The sequence below is a fragment of the Hyalella azteca genome, unplaced genomic scaffold, assembly GCF_000764305.2.
Source record: "Hyalella azteca isolate HAZT.00-mixed unplaced genomic scaffold, Hazt_2.0.2 contig13900, whole genome shotgun sequence".
Taxonomy (NCBI): Eukaryota; Metazoa; Arthropoda; class Malacostraca; order Amphipoda; family Hyalellidae; genus Hyalella; species Hyalella azteca.
This window is the reverse complement of record NW_025943805.1, coordinates 6,258-30,153: the sequence shown is the minus strand read 5'-3', so window position 1 is coordinate 30,153 and position 23,896 is coordinate 6,258. Positions and strand designations below refer to the sequence as shown.

The following is a 23,896-nucleotide window of genomic DNA, read 5'->3' as shown; positions in this document are numbered from 1 at the left end:
ATAACAATGAGCAGTTAATACGCTAAAAAAGCTAATTAATCCATACCAATGAGCAGTTAATACGCTAGAAAAGCTAGTTAACCCATACAGCTATCTAATCTATAACAATAAGCAGTTAATACGCTAGAAAAGCTATCTAATCTATAACAATAAGCAGTTAATACGCTAGAAAAGCTATCTAATCCATAACAGTGAACAGTTAATACGCTAGAAAAGCAATAGCTAATCCATAACAATGAGAACTTAATGCGCTAGAAAAGCTATCTAATCCATAACAATAAGCAGTTAATACGCTAGAAAAGCTAATTAATCCATAACAATGAGCAGTAAATACGCTTAATGCGCTAGAAAAGCTATCTAATCCATAACAATAAGCAGTTAATACGCTAGAAAAGCTAATTAATCCATAACAATGAGCAGTAAATACGCTAGAAAAGCTAATTAATCCATAACAATAAGCAGTTAATACGCTAGAAAAGCTAGCTAGTTAACGTCTAGGCAGCGGCCGCGGTAGGGAGGTGGCGACCACACATACATAGAAGCGTCAGGTCGCATCACATCCATTAGTGGCGGTAAATAATGGGCAATGGAGGGTGGTTATCAGACGGACATCTGTCGTGGCAGCCCGACCACTTCATTAGAGGGAGAGAGAGGAGGTAGTAAGTAGTGCAGGAACTAGGCAGCGTTAGTGCACTCTTGCTATCAGCGCGTGGTTATTAAGAGACCAGCACATATGCAATGCTAAGGGCGTGGTTTGCGTCTTGATGCGCACTTTAATGGACTATTAAACGTTGTCCTGAGCACCTCTGTCCTGGGGGCTGAGGCGGTGATCTTTATGAATTTAACCTCACTTAATCATGAGGCTTCAACTGTGTTATGAAGACATTATAGCTCGTGAAAATTTCGAGTTTTCTGATTTGGTTAATGAAAATCCGACGCTACTGTTGTTTTCCTTTTCCCGGCTCGTTAAACGTTCGGAAATCTGTGCACAAGAGATGCTACACATTCAAGTTTGAAAAATAGTTATAAATTTAACATAAGTAATTTCAGTTTGCAAGCAAGCTCATATAGCTCATATCGCTCGTACTGCTCGCATAGTGCTCATATAGCTCATATCGCTCGTAGCGCTCATGTTGCTTACATCGCCCACATTATACTCACGCAGAGAGCTCATATTTCTCACATATGCTGCGCTCATATCGCTCACATATTACTCACGCATAGAGCTCATATTTCTTATATATACTGCTCTCATATCTCTCACATTGCTCAGAGCGCTCATATCGCTCACATTGCACAAAACGCTCATATTTCTCATATATACTGCGCTCATATCTCTCACATTGCTCAGAGCGCTCATATCGCTCACATTGCACAAAACGCTCATATTTCTCATAGATATACCGCTCTCATATCGCTCACTCGTGCATGCATGGCAATGTGCGGCACACATAAACCGGCCTTGCTATGCGATACAATTCAGATTTAAGTTAACGAATAGATCTTCAACGTAATATTTAGATGATAATTAATGATTAATACTTCACATCGGTTGAATTCATCAATAACAAAATAAATTTATCATGTTTTATACATTAGAAATAGCGTTATAATTAAATTTTACTTGAGCCAGGATTGAATTCTAGAATGTTCCAGGAAGCGCATATATGTATTTGCATGGCGATGCCACCGAAGCTTCTAACTGAAACTGCCAATCAAAAGCACGTAAAGCTTAAACTTCAAACCACCACATGCGCTTACGCATACCACGCACTGAGTGTTAGAGTACAACCACGATTTGAAGCTATAGCTAGGGCAGAGCTACGAATGCGTTTATCTTACATAAAATTTAATAAAATTACTTTTTAAACGAGGAAACTCGTACAATTATACGCTGAACACGTTACATGTTACAACGAACCTCGTCCACTTACACGCTGAACACGTCACATGTTACAGCGAACCTCGTCCACTTACACGCTGAACACGTTACATGTTACAGTGAACCTCGTCCAATTATACGCTGAACACGTTACATGTTACAGTGAACCTCGTCCAATTATACGCTGAACACGTTACATGTTACAGTGAACCTCGTCCAATTATACGCTGAACACGTTACATGTTACAGTGAACCTCGTCCAATTATACGCTGAACACGTTACATGTTACAGTGAACCTCGTCCAATTATACGCTGAACACGTTACATGTTACAGCGAACCTCGTCAATTATACGCTGAACACGTTACATGTTACAGCGAACCTCGTCAATTATACGCTGAACACGTTACATGTTACAGCGAACCTCGTCAATTATACGCCGAACACGTTACATGTTACAGCGAACCTCGTCCAATAAAATAACACACTGAAAACGTTACACCTTACAGCGAACCTCAATAAATTGTAAGCTGAACATTTTTATATTACGAGAAACTTCGTTAAATATAAAAACTATCGCTTCAATGAAAATTCGCAACGTATTGAAGAGATCATTTTCTCCGTGTATTTGTAACCTGAAATAAAACATAATGTAGAATTAACTGCTTATTTTTAGATCAAACGGTCTGCGTCACAAAACGTCCCTTTAAGTTAACGTCACAAATCATGCCTGCAAGTTAGCGTCACAAATCATTCCTGAAAGTTAGCGTCAAAAATCATTCCTGCAAGTTAGCGTCACAAATCATTCTTGAAAGTTAGCGTCAAAAATCATTCCTGCAAGTTAGCGTCACAAATCATTCCTGCAAGTTAGCGTCACAAATCATTCCTGCAAGTTAGCGTCACAAATCATTCCTGCAAGTTATAGCATCACAAATCATTCCTGAAAGTTAGCGTCACAAATCATTCCTACAGGTTAACGTAACAAATAACTTCTGCGAGTTAGCGTCACAAATCATTCCTGCAAGTTAGCGTAACAAATTACTTCTGCAGATTCGCCTCACGATTCTTGTCTTCAGACGATAATTAGCAGATGACTATACAATTAATGGCTACAATCTTGCTGCTACAGACCTCATGCCGCAGAATCATCAACAAATCGAATAAGAATTCGATTACTTTTCCACGTTACCAAGAAACCGCGAAATTCCTGCCTTGAAAATGTCACAAAAAATCCACATGGGAAGCAAAACAAACAAATGCCGATCGAAAATGAAAAATATCCAAGGCATTCATCCGCGAGCCAGTGCGATCGGCTTCTGTAGGCTCTCCCTGCGAGAGCCTGCGCTATCATCTGCTACAGGCTCTCCCTGTGAGAGCCTGCGATATCATCCTACTACAGGCTCTCCCTGCAAGAGCCTGCGCTATCATCCTGCTACAGGCTCTCCCTGCGAGACGAGCCTGCGATATCATCCTGCTACAGGCTCTCCCTGCGAGAGCCTGCGCTATCATCCTGCTACAGGCTCTTCTTGCGAGAGCCTGCGCTATCATCCTGCTACAGGCTCTTCTTGCGAGAGCCTGCGCTATCATCCTGCTACAGGCTCTCCCTGCGAGAGTCCCATTACAAAAACCTGCCAAAAAGGGACATCTCATGCCGGCAAAATAAGTCGGGCTGGGACGTACGTCTCTGCATAAACACAAGTCCCATTACCCGCTTGTCTTTTGGAGCCGTCAATCCGCGCCTTCTGTCTGTCGTCCTGTGGGTCCATCATTGGACGCACGCATCTCATAACGCGGGACTATTTGCACTGTGCTCTTCAGTGTTCAGTGGCTGCAAAATGTTACGAAGAGCAAGCAACAGCAGTCCATCTTGTTTACATTCTTGCAGTCCAGGAGTCGTGTTAGCTTCCCTCATGCATAATTCAAAGCAATGCGCTCCAATCGAGCCAACGGACTCTCTCACTTGCTCCAAAACTTGCCAAAAATCACACCAAAAAACACACCTCAATCCTACACTTGCCGACACCCAATTAACTTGACTGTGCTCGGCCAATCAGATACAAGCTTTCCTGGAAACTTGTTAAACTCCGCCAATCACTAAAGTCTGGGCGATCAGACTCGTCCCGCCTTTCCGGGCCACTCGCCGCCAATACGAGCGCTTGCCGCGACCTCATTATCATATTATCACGGCGCCAAGATGAACATTCCCCGAAGAATACTCATAAAATCAAATTATTCAAAATGAGTTTTAGTAAACTCATCCAGCATGCTGAGTGATAAATGCTGCGCTACTATCAGTAAAATATGAACAATACATACCCGCATTCCAGTATCAAGAAGCAAGCGTTCCAGGCGGGACCTGGAACGACAGCCTGGGCGGAGCAGCAGGCTGGGACCGCGCACTGGCCACTGAGCGCCAGTCAAGCCATCATTGTTCCCAGCGCCCGCGCCGCAGACGTGCAGTCCTTATATTTATTAGCGTTACACTGCAGTCCAGTTGTGGCACGTGGAGTGTGCTGCTTATGTGTGGCTTGGGTGTCCAGTATACGGTGACCGCGGCCACTTATTCGGTGCCAGTGTTGGGTACACTTACTCTCCGTACCGCAAAGAAATACTTTTACATCAATCAATCTTAGTTATACAAATTTGCAGAACAAATTTTTTCTGTGTGAAAAGTTACTTGATTTTTAATAATTCGCAGAAAAAAAAATTATTCACAATATGTTCATTGCTCGTGATGATTTGCAGGGAAGTAATTCAGCCCTTATGCAATGCCGATCTCGTAAACTTCACTGAAATGATCAAAGTCAACGGGAAGGCCTCAAATTGATAGATACAATATTTTAATTTAAATTTGATTTCATCAAGCCTTGCAAAAAAAACGCTGACCAACTCGACCGTCACGCTTTATTGAATTACGAAGCTTCATCGTTCTTAATTGAAATGGAACTCTGGAACGGTAATCAAGGAACGAGAAAATGAGTGCAAGTTTGCAGGAGTGCACATAACGTTTGAAAAATCAGTAATTATAGATCAAAAATTGAAGAAAACAATCACATATTAAATTATGTAATTAAGAAATTTTTATCGTAAAAAATGCATTTGATTACAGAAAAAATATGTGAAAAGAAATCATTGAAGCGTGAGACGTAATCTTGTAATAAATAAACTTGATTGATTGGTGTTCAGTTTAGTATTTGAATTCCACAGGATCGGAAGATTCAGTTAATGTTGTTATAGGAGCAGTCGATCCCGTGATTGCTAATTGGTGTTGTTGAATTAAGTTTATTGGAAGAACTCCGAAAATAATTCGAGTAATCATTACAACGAATTGAATCAACCGTAATATTTTGAAGCTTCACGAAAAATTAATAGCAGCTACAAAAATAAAAATATAACACATTTTTCCACCGTCATGCTTCACACAGCCCCCGCAGTGGGGTTACCCAGCCTGACCCTGAGGAGTAGAAGCCCTTCCCCAGTACATCACCATCTGCCTAGGTTGTCTTCCCCCCGCCAGCTCGACCGATCTTCATCCCCTCCCAGCCATTCTTCCCCAGTGCAAAATCACTGCAGATCTTCCCCATTTAGCGGCCATCATTCCCACTCTCCTTCCCACACACATTCCCCAGCTAATATCCACCGGCGGTCACACTCCCCTTCCCTCCAACATCGGCGATCCCATTCCCCACCAGGGCATCACCGAGCCATTTCCCCGCCGCCGTCCATCCACATGAGGATAGGTTCTTCCCCACTGCACCAGAGAACACCGTCTCCTGGTCTCTCTACTTCGCCAAAAGGATGCTCTAGTCCACCTCCCCACAAATCCTTCAGCATCTCCAGCATCCTGAGCAGGGATGACCCCAAGAGGGATGCACTCTTCCCCGACGCTTCCCCTCTCAGCCTCGCTCAGCAAGACGCTATCGCCGCAAGGTAAATATCGAATGTCGGACGCAATGCTTGCGTAGAGAAAATATTTATAGAAGCAGGAAATAAATGTTATAAAACACCGCGCATAATATTCAAGTTAGTAAAATTGTAAAATACATTTCAGTGAGGGTAAATTAGCGTCCTGTTTAACAAGAGGTATAGCTTCAGATATTTCTTTTAGAGTAGCATTTATTACCAAAATAATAAATGAAAATTAATGTCTGTATGATATTTATTCCCAAAATAACGAGTAAAAATTAATGACTCCACGGCATTTATTACCAAAATAACTGATGGCGGATGCAGAAAAATATAACGGATGATAACTAATGACTACGGCATTTGTCACCACTGTAATGAATGGCAGTTAATTAATTTATTATGGAGTCTCAATGGAGTACCAATTCATACTTCATTATAATGATGTTCCCGCAGAAAATAACATAATTGCTTCAACTTCAACGTCCGATCTACGCAATCAAACTCACATTCTATGTTATTAACGGGATTCAAACATAACCTGTGACGGATTGACCTCCTGACACAACCTCTACAATAGAAGCGTTTTTCATCCCGACAATAATATTAAATTCAACATTTTCTCTCCAAACATTTGTTGAAATTATGAAGAAATTAATTACTTCGAGTTTGAATAGAAGGCGAATAGCTTTTTTAAATAATGTTAATGTGAACTACAATGGGTGAAAAACAAACATTTTTTTGTTTGCAATGCTTTCAATATCTGTGCCTTGTCAATAGAATATAGCAGCTTCGTTGAAAACCAACTAAGTTGATATTCACCTTACTTAAAAATGTTTCATTTCTTTGCTCAAGGAAACACGATACTAACTTTTAATTTTTGCATTATGTAATACAAGATAAAGTTCACTGATAATAAAACCTACTTTTCAAATTATTCGAACAAGAGAAAACAAACTCATCATTAGAGATGAATTTGAATCCAAATAGTAACAAATCAGTAGAGACCTTTTTTGTTTATTGCGAAATTTTACGGCAGACTATTTGTTTGGAACGAACGGACAAATTTACATGTAAAGTCTACGGTAACTGATGCCAACATTTAACTATCTCTCTGTCACTGCCTTTCTCATTTGACGCGATTATGAGCAGAGAAAAAAGCAGGCGAGCTTCTTTAAGAGAATTATTGTAAAATTTTTGAACCCGATTGAGGAAACCGAACCAATTACGGTTCTTCTAAATTTTTAACGACTAACAAATGTAAATGGATTTGATCTATAACAGAAAAGCGTAAAATACAGGGATTGAATTTTTACCATGTAAAATTTCTATTTTATTTGAATAGCATTGAAAAATCTGTGTTGCTGATCCGGCTTTTGTAATTCACAATTTTATTTTTTTCGATTCTATTATTCATATAGGCGCTGTTCCTCATTCAGGATGCGATAATACAAGCGGCATAAAATATGGAATTCAACCATTAGAACCATTAAGGCAACAGATAATGTAAATACACAACAGTTTAAGTAAATAAATGATGATCGTTATCTATTGCTACCGGTTTGTTATATGTATTAATTTCAACCAACACAATTCACAAAAATTTTCTTAAAACTAGGCTTTTTTATGCGAGACTATTTAGTCGTTACACAATCAGAGTATATTTTGCATCAGGAAATGCCTAACAACCAAAGACACCAACTGTATGAAAAAATTGCATTACGTACTCAATGTTAGCACATTTTATAGCGATTTTTCGGCGGTAAATTGATTTCAATTCAATATATGAATTTAGCACATATCTATATTTGTTGCAGATTTCACCAGCCACTGTATCGAGTTATTTAAACTGAACTATATGTTGAAAATATGCATTTTTATCAATTGTGAATAAAGTGAATTTGTAACTATTGTTTCTTCCATTCGAGGTTCTCTGCTCAAGTTTATAACAGAAAATCACTGATATTTTCATCATTATAAATTTGCAGTTACATTGATCACAATGTGACTCAAATCTATAATTATTATTCACATTTTTTTCTATTCACCACACATGAAATGATATTAAAAAAATTACTAAAATACCTTCAATTAGTTGTCGAGAGTCATGGCGGCAATTTCAGGCACAGAGCATAAATTTATAATTACATCAAACTCCATAAATAACTTTCTTTTCATTTTAGTGAGCACAATATAATACTAAAATTTAATGCATGAATTAGAATATAGCATGTGAATATCACTCCCGCAAGATATGCCAAAATCCTCTTGTAATTACATCCGATTGAATCTGAATAATGGTTTAAAACCATAAGTTTTCATGTCAACAGGTAAAAAATATACGACAATCAAAGAAACCATTGCCATTAAGCAAAGGAAAATATTCGACAGTGTAATGATTAATGGTAATGCTGGATTGATGACAGAATATAATAATTATTTTCATAACTTTGACAGTGATTTGAAACCTCACTATAATACTTATTATTGCCTATTCTGGAATAATATCTGACTAAGTTTTAAATTAGAATCGTCGAATTCTAATTGATTGATTATTATCAATACTGGTGTCATAACGCTCAGCTTTTACATGTAAATTTTAACATTCAACTATTATAACCGTATCACAACACCCAACTATTACAATTGAGTCAAAATTGTCATATGGAAATTATGATAGTCAACTACTGCACTCTCATCATAACATGCAATTATATTAAACTCTATAATTCTATTTTGCCTATATTACAGTAAATAACAAAAACTCTCCTCTCCACAGACTGGGGCTCATGTCCCACATGGCCCTGGCGGCGTCCCGACATCCCCTCCTCTCTCTGTACCCCGAGTTCACGGGTTCAGGGGGCCTTCCTACTCATCCCCATGGGGCTATGGGCCAGTTTGGGTCTCATGGGGGAGTTATGGGGCAGCATTCCCCTCTTACAAGCCTGAGTGGGGCTCTGGGAGGCGTGGGGAAAGCAGCGGCGCCATGGTATGCAGCTGCAGCCCCATGGTCATTCCCCAACCTGGCGGCACTCACTACCTCCGCCCGGAGCAAAACTGCAGGTTAGTGGCGCGCCCTTGATGTATAATTAAACTTAAAATGCAACGCTCACAATCTATGAAACGTGTAGTATTATACCATACAGTATTATCACGTTAAGTGCGGCAACGACCCACAGCGCTGGCAGCTGGCCTAAAAATGGCCAAGTCCGCTGCTAAAAAGGCCTATAATTCAAAAAATACTAGTAAATTTGTAGGTTTAGGTGCAAAAATTAAATTTTCCTTTTTTCGTACATTTTATATTTTAATGAGGCAGTACTGCCATCATAAATTTTCGTCTACAAACGCAATTGAAAAAAAACTAAATCGCGGAATTTATCCGGAAAAAAAGACCCTGCCACCCACCCGTGGGTCGTCGCGCACTTAACGTGTTATGGTATAAAGTATAATGGTATTATATCATATAGTATCATAGTATATGAAACACAATGTTGCAAAGAATCCTACTGGCCGTAGTAGACCAGAATTAGTGGTTTATGTGTATGTTATGAATAAAATGCTTGCTGTAGCAACGTGCTAAGCATCCGCCAGCACTGCAAGGCGCCTTGCAGACTCGGTAGCTCTGTAAACGATGCATTGTCATAGTCTTGGCTGCTATGTTGTACTCTTGACAGACACATGAAAGACTGAAGGAGTGAGGGAACACATAAGGGAGTGAGAGGACACATGAAGGAGTGAGGGATCACATGAATGAGTGAGGGAACACATGAAGGAATAAGAGAACACATGAAGGAGTGAGGGAACACACGAAGGAGTGAGGGGACACATGAAGGAGTGAGGGAACACATAAAGGAGTGTGGGGACACATGAATGAGTGAGGGGTTCTCGTGAATGGGCCCCACTTCAAGCCTCTCACATCAAACGGACTCAAATCAGACGTCCAGCCGTCGTGCGCCTCACAGACAAATTAGAGCCTCGGAAGCCTGGCCTGTTGCGCCGGCCTCATCTGTTACTTGCTGCCGTCCCACTCGCGACGGCTGCTCCTGTGCAGCTGTAACTGATCAAACAGCGTTAGGAACACAGCTGTCGCTCTGGCCATACAGCAAGGAACACAACTGTCACTCTGGCCAAGCAGCAAGGAATACAGCTGTCACTCTGGCCAAGCAGCAATAGGAACACAGCTGTCGCTCTGGCCAATCAGCGTTAGGATACAGCAGCGTTCATTTTAGACAGTGTTGAGATGCAGCTGCTCTCGGGTCAAGCAAAAATAGGAATACAGCTGTCGCTCTGGTCAAGTAACGTTAGGATACGGCTGCGCTCAGGTTAAGCAGCATCAGTATACCGCTGTGCTCAGGTCAAGCAGCAATAGGAATACAACTGAGCAGTGAGTATGCCTTCATGCACACATTTTAGACACGTGCATCTCCACACACACTCGAACACATCCATCTCACGCACGAACACATTCATGTTCATGCACGCAATAACACACTCACTCCCTTCTCTCACATGGAAGCGCTAGCGTCCCCTCACCTCCGGCAGGAGCACGAGATGTAATCTGCTGGTGGCCGCGCCGCCGTCTCATTCAAAGTCCGGCAAAAACCATCAGCACTTTTGGCCGCGGCTCAAAGCTCTCCATTTTAGACAGATTCACTGGACGCCTCGACGCCTTTGTGGCCAAGCTCAAAACTTGCCACCTTTGACAGCGCCAGGCCACCCCTGATGTGTGTCAGTCTGTCTGGCAAAATATTCGCCGCTCTTTCGGTAATTTTACCGTCACTTTACCCGTCAAACTGTCGGTAATTTAGTACTAAGTTATAATGAGTCTCATTTTGATGTCTAGGTCAATGCCGGCTAGTCATTACTGCACGCTTCCGTCGGCACTGTCCGACAAAAATAAATATTTGTGTAAATTTGCCAGAGCCTATGGCTGCTTGAGTGAAAATTAATGGTTGGCTATTGAAAACAATGTAAGCGATGAAATCATTAAAGACAATCACTTCTGCTTCATGACTGAGATGAGAAGAGCGACTTGAGTCTGAAAGAAGCGGCTTCAAACCAACCAATCAAGTCGATGAGACAGTGATTGGAAGCTGCGTCCAAGTTTCTCTTGAATGGAGCAGTGGGGAAAAATAAAAGAAGATGGTCAAAGAATGGATATTAGAGAGGCTTACGAGTGACAAATGGGGCAATGAGGAAGGATATACTAAATGAAAGAGAAATAACTATGAGGTAAAAAGAAAAAAAATGAGTTGCAGGAGGGGAGCGAGCAACTGAAAGAAGGGGAGCAAACGGTTTAAAAGAGGATGGTATGAGGAGTTAAGGTAGTATAAAATCGAAGGAAGGAGGATAGACTTTAGATAGCAAAATGGGTAGAACCAAAGAAAAAAAAACGTAAAAAAGACAAGAATACCAATCAATCGGCAGTCATTCTACGAGACCTTCATTTAACGAAATACAGGCAATGAAACAGAAACATACAACAAACATCAAAAGCCAGATGGACAGAAACATACAAACAAACACGCAGATTTGGAGTGACAGAAGTACAGAGGGTAAGAAAAACACGCCATCGAGAGAAGTGGGCTGTCGCCGATTGGAGTGGTCAGAGTTTTAGCAATAGAGGGAAGTGATCTTCATTACGCTGATCGAGGGGTGACGCTTCAAAGACCAGCACTGAGCACTTTAAAACATCGCGACAAAGCAAAATGATATTAGGCAGTAACTGCGCTGATGTCGGCAAATTATATTTGGTGATAACTGGGATAATACTTTGGAAGACCTTATGTGGTAATGGGCAGCTGTTGGATATTTATTACACGAAGTTCCTACAAATGATCAGAAGAATTAATGAGCTTGATAGAAATGAGCCTCCACTACGTATGATCAAAAACTTGTTGTGTAATAACACAACACTGCTCAAAAATGGTCACACTGCTCAAAAATGATCGTGAACGAATAGAGTCGACGAAGGTGACAGTGTGGAGCAAAACTCGTTATATTGAACGAGCGAAAAGATGGACGAGGGTGTGCGTATACAGTATATATAGCGGTGAATGAGCAAGCGTAATTGCGCGTAGAAATGGAAGTACCGTATAAGCTTATAAGTGCTACCGTACCGTATATGCTTATAAATGGAAGTACCGCATATGCTTATAAGTGCTACCGTACCGTATATTTTATGAATTCAAGCTAATGGTATCGATAAAGCGTATACGCTAGATCAACGATCGAGGGCGTAATATAATAAGGATAACAAGGAGTGTATTACCCGTATGATCGCTAAGGACTTGTACCTAACATCATAAAAAGACTTGGAGTATAATAACATAAATTCTCGACTGCCCATCTAGGCCGTGTGCTTCATATCTGAAATAGCGTAGGCGTATAGTAAGAGAAAGATCCAGCGCATGATGGCATGCGTAGGCGCAATACAGTTTAGCACATAGGCCGTTTGAAGCGTGTGAGCTGCGTCGGTATCGTTACAGCCCCAAGTCACGCCTTGCTCGTCCTGCTCTTTATTTCTGATAGGCCTAGGCTTACGATGCGCTGCCAAAAGCTACGCAATTCAGATAATATAACGAGCGTAATAATAATTTTAATGGGAACCTTCTCAGCAATAATTTTGACTTCAATGATTTCTCGAGATTTACCTGCGGTCTTAAGGTTACAATTTTTACACATTAGATTATTAGATGCACATTTGATACAATCAAATACTCCACTTGACATAAAAATGACTTTATTCAACCATCGCGACCACTTCGTTCAAGGCCCCAACCCTGACCATGGGCAGCACCACGATATACCATGCAGATCAAGCGGCTATGGCTGCGCCCCTGCAGTTCCCACGCAGCTCATAGCTCTTAATAGTCTCATTCCGGTTTTTGTGAGTCCGTCAAACTTGTGGCTTTCATTGGGATGTCGGCAACCATTTTGTCATGCGGTTTTCCTGTCGCTGCAATGGTTATTCTCGCGTCTGCCACTCAACGAGAACAAATTAAGTGAGCGGCTTTTGATTTTTTGGATATTAATTTAGCTTTCAAAAGTAGCTTGTCTCAGTCTTGCGAAGAGGACACAATTCTGGATATTTTATTTATTGACCGTTCATCGAATCTCGTTTAGTGGCCGTTACTGAATCTCATTTACTGACTGCTTGCTTTATCCTGTCACTGACCTCACACCCACTTACTGGCCGCACCGGTTAATTACTTAATCATACCACTGGGCCAATCAATTTATCTTGCCGGTGGCAACACGCCTATCCTGTCATTTGTCCATCACCTAATCCTGTCGCTTGCTAATCACCTAATCCTTGCACAGGTCAATCAATTAATCCTGTCATCGGCCAATCGCTTAATCCTGCAGCCATCTACTCACTGAATCGCTCCACAGGTCGCTGCTCAGACCTCCAAGCAATAATATCGATATTCTCAACACAATATTCCTGCCACTGGAATAGAAAAGCAATCTTTGACTTTCTCCTCGCTGTCCCCCACGAGCCAAAGTTTCCCCACCTTCGCGATCACATCGGACAATGGCGGGCGGGCGGAACAACGGCGTCATTCAATCCTGCTAATGGCGCTAACATACGGTCGGTCTGTCGGACGCACCGACCAACTCATGAAGAGACGAGTCCGAACAACTGACGAAGAGACGAGCCTGATAAACTGACGAAGAGACGAGTCCTATCAATTGATGTAGAGACAAGCCCGACCAACTGACGAAGAGACAAGCCCGAACAAATCACGATGAGACGAGCCCGACCAATTCACGAAGAGACAAGTCCGACCAACTGATGAACAGACGAGTCCGATCAGATGACGAAGAGACGAGCCCGGCGAGACACACTGTGAAGTTGCTTGCATGTAGCACGGAGTACCTTCACGCCTCAGCGCACAAACGGACGTTGACAGAAGTCCAGAGCGACAGTGAGCAGCGGGTGGTGAGGACTGCCCAAGAATATGGTCCTGGCTGGTGGTAGAAATGGAACTGATGGACGGAAGCTTGCTCGAGTTCACCATGGGAACATTTCTGGCGTCAGAATTTACAGCAAATGCTGATGAACAGTTGTTTCATGCTTGACAGTTGTACAGCGAGATATAAGAGACAAACGATAGGAGTTTGCTCGAGTTCACAATAGGAACATTTCCAGCATCCAAATTTACAGGCAATAATGAACAGTTGGTTTGTAAAAACGCTAGGGTTTGTAAAAGTGTTGGGCACAGCGAGATAGGAGATGAAAAACGGACGATGGAAGCCTGTTCGAGTTCATCACGGAAAAGCTCGCAGCGACAGAGAACGGCAGCAACAATGAAGCTTAAGTGGTTGGTGGCTTAATTAAAGTGCCGTAGAAATATTGCCATCAAACAAAGGACCGAGCTCGCTCCAGTGCATCTAAGACCGAAAAAGGCCTCCAAAAGCCGAGAAGGAATTGAGTGCATATTTTTTGTGATAGTTAGATTCCTTGAGAAAACTTTGAAGTTAATGGAGGGTGCTCAAACGTTTATTAAGATGTTATCAAGAGAAGATGATTAGGCGGATATTCCTACACTTCCACAATCAGCAATAATTAACTGACGTTGATTACTATTACCTAATTAACTCATTTAATGTTGACTGAGAAACGTCTGCAGTAAAATCATCCACAAATCAATCATCTTACCCTTCTCTCGTATTGTAAACACAGTTAAGAGATAAAGTTTGGGCATTTATGGCCAAAAAATGATACTCGATACGAGGGCAAGACTTCAATTGTACTCACAAGACCACCAAACCCCGCGTAGGAGCTACATGAGCAGTATATCTTACGCCGAAACATGCAGTTTATTGTGATGACGCAGTTTCAGTCAAGAGCAGTTTATTTTACGCCGAAAGACCCTGCTGGCATATACCCTGCTCGCTTTAAAGACTTCATGTGCGCATTAAAGACTTACGCTGTGTACGAGTGAGTCTCAATGTGTGCCGCTCAATGGCAGCTACACAGGAGGGCTCTAACACAAAGACTGTAACCGCAAACGGTGAGATGCCGTCTTTACTGTCCAAATCAAGCCCCTGTCTTTATTAAGCCCCTGTCTTTATTGAACCCAAAGCTCAATAATGCAGCGCCCGTTAGCTGATGTAAAGCAAAACTCGACGTGCTCTATAAACCAGCCATTGTTCGTAATTGGGGCTAAAGAGAGGAACTTTTTTATGGTGACAGTCGTCGAAAGGGCGTTTGGGACGAGCCTGTAAACAGAGACGAGCTTAATAGCTACCAGTGAATTATTTACATGCAAGCTGCTGGGTCTAGCAGCTTCTAGGGTGACTGAAGTAAAAATATTAACCGCAATTCTCATCCTTTTTCTGAGACATCAATCATCTGTTGGCTTGTAAATTGATTAGCAAGAATATGAAATATGCGTAGACACAAATATTCCGCATTGTGTTTATGTGATTACCATACTTTTCTAATGCTTATTCCTGTTTCGAGACCATAGCAAGCTATGGCACGAGTATTAAAATAACAGTAATTATATATCCGAAATAGATAATACAATCAGGAACTCTTGATATGAGCTGGTCTCCGATCAAACTCATAAATCAAGCGATGATTCGAAACATATCGTATAGATTTTTACTGTTGTTGTTGTGCATGTTACCGCATATTTATAACGTGGTGTAAATGTTGCTGCTGCTACTTGTAATGCAACTGTTATGATGCTGTCGCTCTTATTGCGGTTGTGTCTAATTAATAATTATTCTAATTATTGCTTTTCGGACGTTTTTACTTGTACTAAAAGTCGTTGTCATATAGGGATATTTTGATGCAATTGATTATGCAGTAGTTGTGACGTAAGACCTGCCAGTCATATTAAGTTTGGAGAATTATGGCGGGCGCTATTAACCATCATGTAGGAGCAAGCGCGCACTCAAAACAATAAATGTGTCATATTATCCAAGTAGTGACGCACTTGTATGATGTATGATGTAAGTAGCACTGAACGTTTTTTTGTCGGGCCAAACAGGGCCGGGTTGACCCACACAGGTGTATCACTATATGGACATAGTCCCACTTATTCCTCCGAGTGCAGTGCAACAGGTACGTACGTCTTATAGGGCAGGTTAGCTGGGAATGGTCCTATAGAATATCTCATTCTATGTATGACATGAAAGTAATATTAACTCTAATAATGACATGAATGTAATATCAATATCTGCGGCAGGTTAGCTGGGAATGATCCTAATAATCATTCTATATGGGCATAGTCTCACTTATTCCTTCGAGTGCAGTGCAACAGGTACGTACGTCTTATAGGGCAGGTTAGCTGGGAATGCTGGAATGCCAGGAGCTGTGCGGCCGTCAACAAGGAATGCTATCAGGAATGGGCGTGGGAAAGTGGAACAGATGGAGTGGCGCTCTTGGCAAGTGGATACATGAGGGAACAATGTCGAGTGAACGAAAATTTACAATATGCATGATAGGAATAATAATTTTATAATAAGCGATACAATTATTATAATAAATTAAAACAGTAGTGAATTAGATCCCGCATATTTATTCATACCAATGAGGCGCGACGCAAGACAAATGGTAGGTCTTATTAGAAACAAACTATTAGACATGAAATGAAGAACAAAGCATCAAGTTGGAAATTCTATGTCAATGACGGTAAGAAACACATATTGAAAGTTCGCGAAATACACAGTTTTTACGAGGAAATTGTTGGGGACTAATCAATAAATAAACATTCTCTGAACCCGAACACTTGGCCAATGATCGCAAATAAAGGATGAATGAAAACTGACGAACAAAGAACTATAATAATAAATGAACGATAAATACAAGAAAACAAATTACAAAACTATAAACCATGCGTCTTTCTAGCCCTTGCCTATTAATTCCTAATCATGTCTTAGCTTCGGAGCGGAGCTGAAAAAAAACAAATAAATACAAATTAAGGACTCGTATTAACGCAACACTAACAAATGAATATAACACACAATGATAAACTAATATAAATAATAATATTCAATATTTACAGAAGGCTACCACTATATTAACACTGAAGATGAACACGATAAACAATCCTTGTAATTACCTCTGTGGTGGATCACATAGCAATGACAAATCAGTAAACATTTATTTGCGAAGTCATCGGTGGTGAATCAAAACGGAAATGACAAATTTAACGAACCCTATTGTAATCACTAACAAAATTACTACAATTACATAATATAATATGATATAATATAATATAATATAAAACATTTAATAGGCCTAGACAGCAGCTCCATTCACGCAATAGCCTTCCATTCAACATGAATGCGGTGCGTGCCCCATACATCAGCGTCTCTTCACTAGAGGAGCGGAGTGTAACTATACATAAGTGATGGTGAATGATGTTATTTGTTGATGAGTGATGTTGAGTGATGTTATTTGTTGCAGAGTGGTGCTTAGTGATGTTATTTGTTGCAGAGTGATGTTGTGTGATGTTATTTGTTGCAAAGTGATGATGAGCAATGTCATTTGTTGCAGAGTGATGTTATTTGTTGCAGAGTGATATCATTTGTTGCAGAGTGATGTTATTTGTTGCAGAGTGATGATGAGTGATGTTATTTGATGCAGAGTGGTGCTGAGTTATGTTATTTGTTGCAGAGTGATGATGTGTGATGTTATTTGTTGCAAAGTGATGATGTGTGATGTTATTTGTTGCAGAATGATGATGTGTGATGTTATTTGTTGCAGAGTGATGCTGTGTGATGTTATTTGTTGCAAAGTGATGACGTGTGATGTTATTTGTTGCAGAGTGATGATTAGCGATGTCATTTGTTGCAGAGTGATAATGAGAGATGTCTTTTGTTGCAGAGTGATGATGTGTGATGTTATTTGTTGCAGAGTGGTTCTGAGCGATGTTATTTGTTGCAGAGTGATGATGTGCGATGTTATTTGTTGCAGAGTGATGATGTGCGATGTTATTTGTTGCAGAGTGATGATGTGTGATGTTATTTGTTGCAGAGTGATGATTAGCGATGTCATTTGTTGCAGAGTGATAATGAGAGATGTCTTTTGTTGCAGAGTGATGTATTTGTTGCAAAGTGATGATGAGTGATGTTATTTGTTGTAGAGTGTTACTGACTATTGACTACCAATGTTAGACAAGTTAAATCTTGTCAATTAACTCGTGTCAAAGCCTTAAGTCTCCCATGAGCCTAAAAACGTTAGGACATCTCAGTGACGTTGCAGATTGTACAAGACAGCACAACATCGTACTTACGTTGCAGATTGTACAACAGTACAATACAGCACAACATCGTACCTACGTTGCAGATTGCACAAGACAGCACAACATCATACCTACGTTGCAGATTGCACAAGACATCACAACATCATACCTACGTTGCAGATTGCACAAGACAGCACAACATCATACCTACGTTGCAGATTGCACAAGACAGCACAACATCTTACCAACGTTGCAGATTGCACAAGACATGCAGTCAATGGCAAATAGTCTGGACGAGTAATATGGCATGCTTCTTTTTCAATATCGCGAATTTCGAAGCGCCCTTTTTCTTCCTCTCGAAGGTCTCTACATTTACGGCAAAAAATCTAAAAAAGTTCCGCAATTCTATCTTTTATTGGCGAATCTTAAGAAGACTTGCGTCCGTTGACAGCCAGTCGACGTGCGGCTTTATGTTGACACAGGAATTCTGGCACCTGCTGATGCCCTGAAAAGATCGTCCGTCAAATGGACGAGTTTGCAACTTGATCTCTGACAGATCTTTGTCCCATAATCTGTCTGGCGGAGTTATATGGGCGGCTCAAGCGATCCAGTGTCAACTGACATTTTCTATTTACTGTCAGCTTCTCTGCAGTTAAAACAGTTTTGAAACTTACATGAGTATTGTATTTGACTACGGTGAGTATTATTAAGTACGTGTTGTTAACAATAACATGAGTACTATTAGCTACGCTCAAGCAACAAAAAGCCCCCATTTACCAAATTTACCAAGTAAGACTCAGCCTGTCTTTGTCGAAATCTTTGGAGAAATGCTGTAAAATTCTGCTAAATTATTTAAGGATTCAACAGTGAACCCGAACTGGACCACAATAGGTTAATCACCGCGTTGTCTATGTTTAATATAACTTTAAGCAATCTAAATAGGTCTAATATCTTTACATTGATATAAAATAGTAAACAATATCCTATAAAATGAACAAAATCCTCACTGACGGTTGAACTCTCTTGCCCACCAGGTTCCCCGGGATCGGGGATGTGTCTCAGCCCCAACTCCCACATTGAAGTGGTGCGCTCCCGCTCCCCCTCACCCACTCCACGCTCCCCATCACCCCCAGCATCCCCAGGCTTGCAGCCCCAATCAAGAGACGACTGCGCCTCCCCCAGCGACGCAACCAATAACCAAGGTGAGCCTAACTACAACAAGTGAGCCCCACCACACCCACATAATTAAGGTTCTTCTCTAAGCCCCAGTGAGCCCCACCAGTCACCACACCCCACTAGTCGCGTTTATATCAGGCACAAACCTTGACGTTAGTGTCAGTGTACCAGCACGACAATAGCGTCACAACGTCACCATCAACTCTAACATAACACACTATCTGATATGCACTCACGTCAGATATGTTTCTTGCTAACTCAGACATGTTACTTAATCCGCGTTTGGTCAGAATTTAGCGACGTGCCAACCCTATTATGAACAAAATATTTTGGTTGTGGCAAAACGAATGTGCGCATAAGCGTGTTTTCAGGTCGAGACTGGGGCAAGGCACAAACCACACAACGTAACGTGCTTGCAAAAACATGTATAAACGCTTACTCGATGGACAACACGCTTCCGCGTATAAAAACGCTCGCATACACCCAAAACACGCTCATTTGTCAAATACACGTCAAATGAGTCACACGTCAAATAACACGCATCCCCTACATCTGACGTGCGCAGGCGGCGACGAAGGCGACGATGAGCGCAAGACGCAAGAGGCGCAAGAAAAAGACGCGCACGGTGTTCTCACGCTCGCAGGTCTTCCAGCTCGAGAGCACCTTTGATATGAAGCGCTACCTCTCCTCTTCTGAACGTGCTGGCCTTGCCGCCTCCCTACACCTCACAGAGACCCAGGTGAGCTATTGCAACATTCGCTACACCTCACAGAGACCCAGGTGGGCTATTGCAACACTGGCTACACCTCACAGAGACCCAGGTGGGCTATTGCAACACTGGCTACAAATCACAGAGACCCAGGTAAGCAATTGCAACATTCGCTACACCTCACCGAGACCCAGGTGGGCTATAGCAACATTCGCTACACCTCACAGAGACCCAGGTAAGCAATTGCAACATTCGCTACACCTCGCCGAGACCCAGGTGAGCTATTGCAACATTGGCTGCACGATTAATTTCACTGAGATTTAGCTGTACTGTTTAACAACGAATGTGCGTCTATTGACTGGTACTATTTAAGAAAGGAATACGCGTCCATTTACAGGCTCGAATAACAACTCTGTATGAAGAAATCAAATACTAACGTCCGTAGACTTGGAGTTGAATTTTAATTGAATAGGCGAAGGGATGAATGCACAAGCAGACGAACCCAAATGTATGTGTGCAGTTGAAGCTTAGGTTTCACCAAAATTTTAAAATTTCACTCTTCCAAAAAAAGTCAATGAATTAAGTAAAAAGTATAACCCACTACGGGCATGTGAAATTACACCAGCAAAATTACAAAAGTTTCAAACTGAAGAGCAAGAAATTAAGTAACAATGAATTAAGTAAAACAGTATAACTCATAATGGGCATGTGAAATTGCACTAGCAAAATTACAAAAGTTTGGATCTTAGGACCAAGAAATTAAGTAAAAGACTGTAATTGTCCACATGCAGGTGAAGATCTGGTTCCAGAACCGTCGCAACAAATGGAAGCGGCAGTTGGCCGCGGAGCTGGAGGCGGCTAACATGGCCCACGCTGCTCAGCGGCTGGTGCGCGTACCAATCCTCTACCATGAGGGATCACAACACCAACCCACCAGCGAACAATCATCCATCAGCGTTAATTCGTCCTTACAACCGCCCCCACCTCCGCCATCTTTATCGCACTATCCCCTCTATTATCCCTCCGTCACATCGTCCAGCTACCCCGCCAGTAGCGTTCAGACCCCGACTCCAGTCAGACCTACACTCGCTTCGTTAGTTTAGATGTAGTTCCATTATTTTTGTTATAAGAATAGATTTGTTATTTATCAGCGTGTGTCAACCTCCATAAATATTGAGATTTTGTACACAGTACTCTTCTTTTCAGGTTTGTAAATAAATTAGGTAGCTACTGTTCATTCAGCGTTGACTTAAGTGAAGCAAAGGTATTCTTCAACGAAAAGTTTGTCACTCACAAATGAAGAAGATAAATCCGAAAAATTTAAATAAAGAAGAGCAATTATTCTCTGGCATTGATTCAAATGATGTATTAGAATTAACGAATAATTTAATGAAGGTATGATTTCCCATTCCTGATGCCAAACGTCGTTTCTGTCATGTGACAGAAACGCATTTTCATTTTCTTTCAAAGTTATGGCCGTTTAATTACGAGCCGACAACTGAAAACGATGTTACTGGACGATGGATGACGCTTCACATGCAAAAACACCACACGCCCAAGAACCTGTTGTTGGGCTGAATTTATTATTTCATGCACGTTTCGTTTAAGACCAGAGAATATTTCTTACAAAAATTTTTATATTATTTTTCTCTAGTAGACGAATTTAACTTTTGGTAGAATTTACCTACCTACATTTACCTTCATCGTTTCTCAGCCTACATACTTTTAATGTGTATGAGGTATAGAGAACTCGAACATTAGCCTTCCCACCAACTTAACAGCAAGCTTGACCTTTTTTATACCAAATCTGACAATTGCAAACAAGGAATGGTAGATTGCACTCATTATAGAACTCGAGACTATCGTGTGAATTTATCTCCAGTTGGTTCAAGATCGCGTCACTATTATAGCCGATTGTATTATCAAGTGTAATCTAAATTCAGGGAGTAAAACAAATTAAAACTTATTTGCAATATTTAATACTCTTCGGCGAATCAAAAATCAGTAAATAATTATTGCTTTATTACGTATATATAATCATCACATGATATACGATCACATTACCATGTTTTACGAAGACATATGGGAAGGAATGCCAACAGCTTTGATTGTACGGAATACGTATAAATTCCAAACCACCGACAAGTTTGCCAAGATTGAAGCGCTGCTCAAGCGCCAGCGTCTCATCCACGTACAAGATCGAGGAGATCGTGTATGGCAAGTTAGGTACGAGGAATACAAGATGTAAATATGAGTAAACCAAAGACTGAAGTGTTACAGATATTCTTTTGTGCGTCAAATGCGTGTAAATAGTGTTGAATATTTCATCGAATAGACAGCTTGTTTGAATTGGACGTCTTTCCACAAAAAATGTAGATAATACCTCTGATAAAAGGACAACCAATTACAAACCAATGATGTGTTATTGATTAGGAATTCCTTTGTAAAAACGTATGTATTTATAAAATGAACTTCTATTATTACATCACAAGCTGTAATTGGTATGATGTGAACTGAACAATAGCAGTGCAGCAATGCCACATAAGACAAGGACTATATAAGATCCTCTTGATAATCTTATTCAGTTTTAAATAAAATTTAAATTACTTAATAAAAATAGAGGAGATTTCACGTTATGAACTTGGCCCCTGCATTATTTGAGTTCACTTGCAATAAATGAGTCAAGATGAAAGAAAAAGTCTTCTTTACAGAAACTACAGAATAAAGAGTTAAGCGAGACTGGAAAAATTTAAAACACTGCTGAATTAATATTGCTGAATCCGATTATTTGTATTCAATTGCCTACACCAAAAATCACCTGAGTATTTATATAGCAAATGTGAAGTAAATTCATCAGATTTTCATTAGAAAAAGTTTATGAGACCAGCTTCATCTAGTTATTTACATGTTTTCATATCTTATGTGTAAATTTGGTCGTTCTGTTGATGATACTACTAGTAGGCACCCTAAAAACTTTTAACATACTTTATACTTTTTGACTTATGATGTGGCTGGCCTCTGAAACGTTTTCGGTAAACAAAATTTAAATTTACTAGGCATAACGTGTATGAGTGGATCAAACATTTGTGTGATAATTGAACGAGTGTGTTTCGACAGTGTGTAGCTGAGTGTGTGTGAATGGAATGTGCGTGCGCTGGTTACATTCATGTGTGTGTGTGTGTGTATGTGTGTGGATTGAATGTCATGTAGGTTCACCTTGTGTGCACGCTGAAGATATGTACGTTTATCATCTGGGAGCATAATTTGCACATGGGTTGATGTGGGGGATGTAACAACATGTATGTATAAGTTATTGTTAGAGGGCCTCCTTGCAGTGTACAAAGTTAACTCAGCCAATTATATGTGTCAATATCTCAATTTATTTTATTATCCTTCTATTCTTTATTTTCTAGGCATACTCAAAGAAATGAGGGATAATATGTCCAAATAGCGAGGTACATTAGCCCTTGTGTGGGCCAACCTCATTCAATTTTGAGGGCTGAAATCACGATTGATGCATTAAATTGTTCTGTAGAAACTAAAAAACTTTCAACTGCCATCAAAAGTAATTAATTTCCTCGTGTTGCTTTCACATTAAGATGCGTAAGTAAAAGTATTTTTAAATATCATCTTTTTGGCTACAATGAATCTCTGGACTCGTGTATAGCCTGCTGTACTGTCATGAACTGTAGTACAATAGCGACAGTTGCACGCAGTGGTACAGCATTGCAGTACAGTACACAACTTACAGCATCGTTAACATATTGCAGCGAAAGAATAGCACATGGAAGGAACAAGTTGCAGCTTATTATGACACAGCCTCAGCACCGCAATCAACATTATCTCAAGCGGTCCCAGGCAGAACTGCCGTTGCAGTTCCGAAGTGGTACATATGCGTACCACGAAATGTATTTCTCCAGGACGTAGTGGTACATAATTCAGATTGGTTAAAATCGGCCAAATCCGAGAACAAAAAAGGCCAAAAAATGCCGATAACTCAAAACATACTAGTTTATT

General features: G+C 40.7%; 1 protein-coding gene across 1 annotated transcript; it reads left to right on the top strand.

Annotated features, from left to right (window-relative positions):
• Positions 1 to 4,962: 4,962 nt before the first annotated feature.
• Positions 4,963 to 23,251, top strand: LOC108669941 (homeobox protein HMX3). The gene is made up of 6 exons (XM_018157387.2): positions 4,963 to 5,812; positions 8,568 to 8,851; positions 19,029 to 19,196; positions 19,542 to 19,558; positions 19,736 to 19,909; positions 20,671 to 23,251. The coding sequence occupies exons 1-6, from the start codon at positions 5,295 to 5,297 to the stop codon at positions 20,980 to 20,982; spliced, it is 1,473 nt and encodes a 490-aa protein (XP_018012876.2). The 5' UTR covers positions 4,963 to 5,294; the 3' UTR covers positions 20,983 to 23,251.
• Positions 23,252 to 23,896: the final 645 nt, after the last annotated feature.

What these genes read in the sequence shown, in the direction of transcription:
- LOC108669941 (XM_018157387.2), top strand. Translation starts at nt 5,295, where the DNA reads ATGCTTCACACAGCCCCCGCAGTGGGGTTACCCAGCCTGACCCTGAGG. An exon ending in CAAGACGCTATCGCCGCAAG is followed by an intron (nt 5,813 to 8,567) that starts GTAAATATCGAA and finishes TCCTCTCCACAG; the next exon opens with ACTGGGGCTCATGTCCCACA. An exon ending in CGCCCGGAGCAAAACTGCAG is followed by an intron (nt 8,852 to 19,028) that starts GTTAGTGGCGCG and finishes CTTGCCCACCAG; the next exon opens with GTTCCCCGGGATCGGGGATG.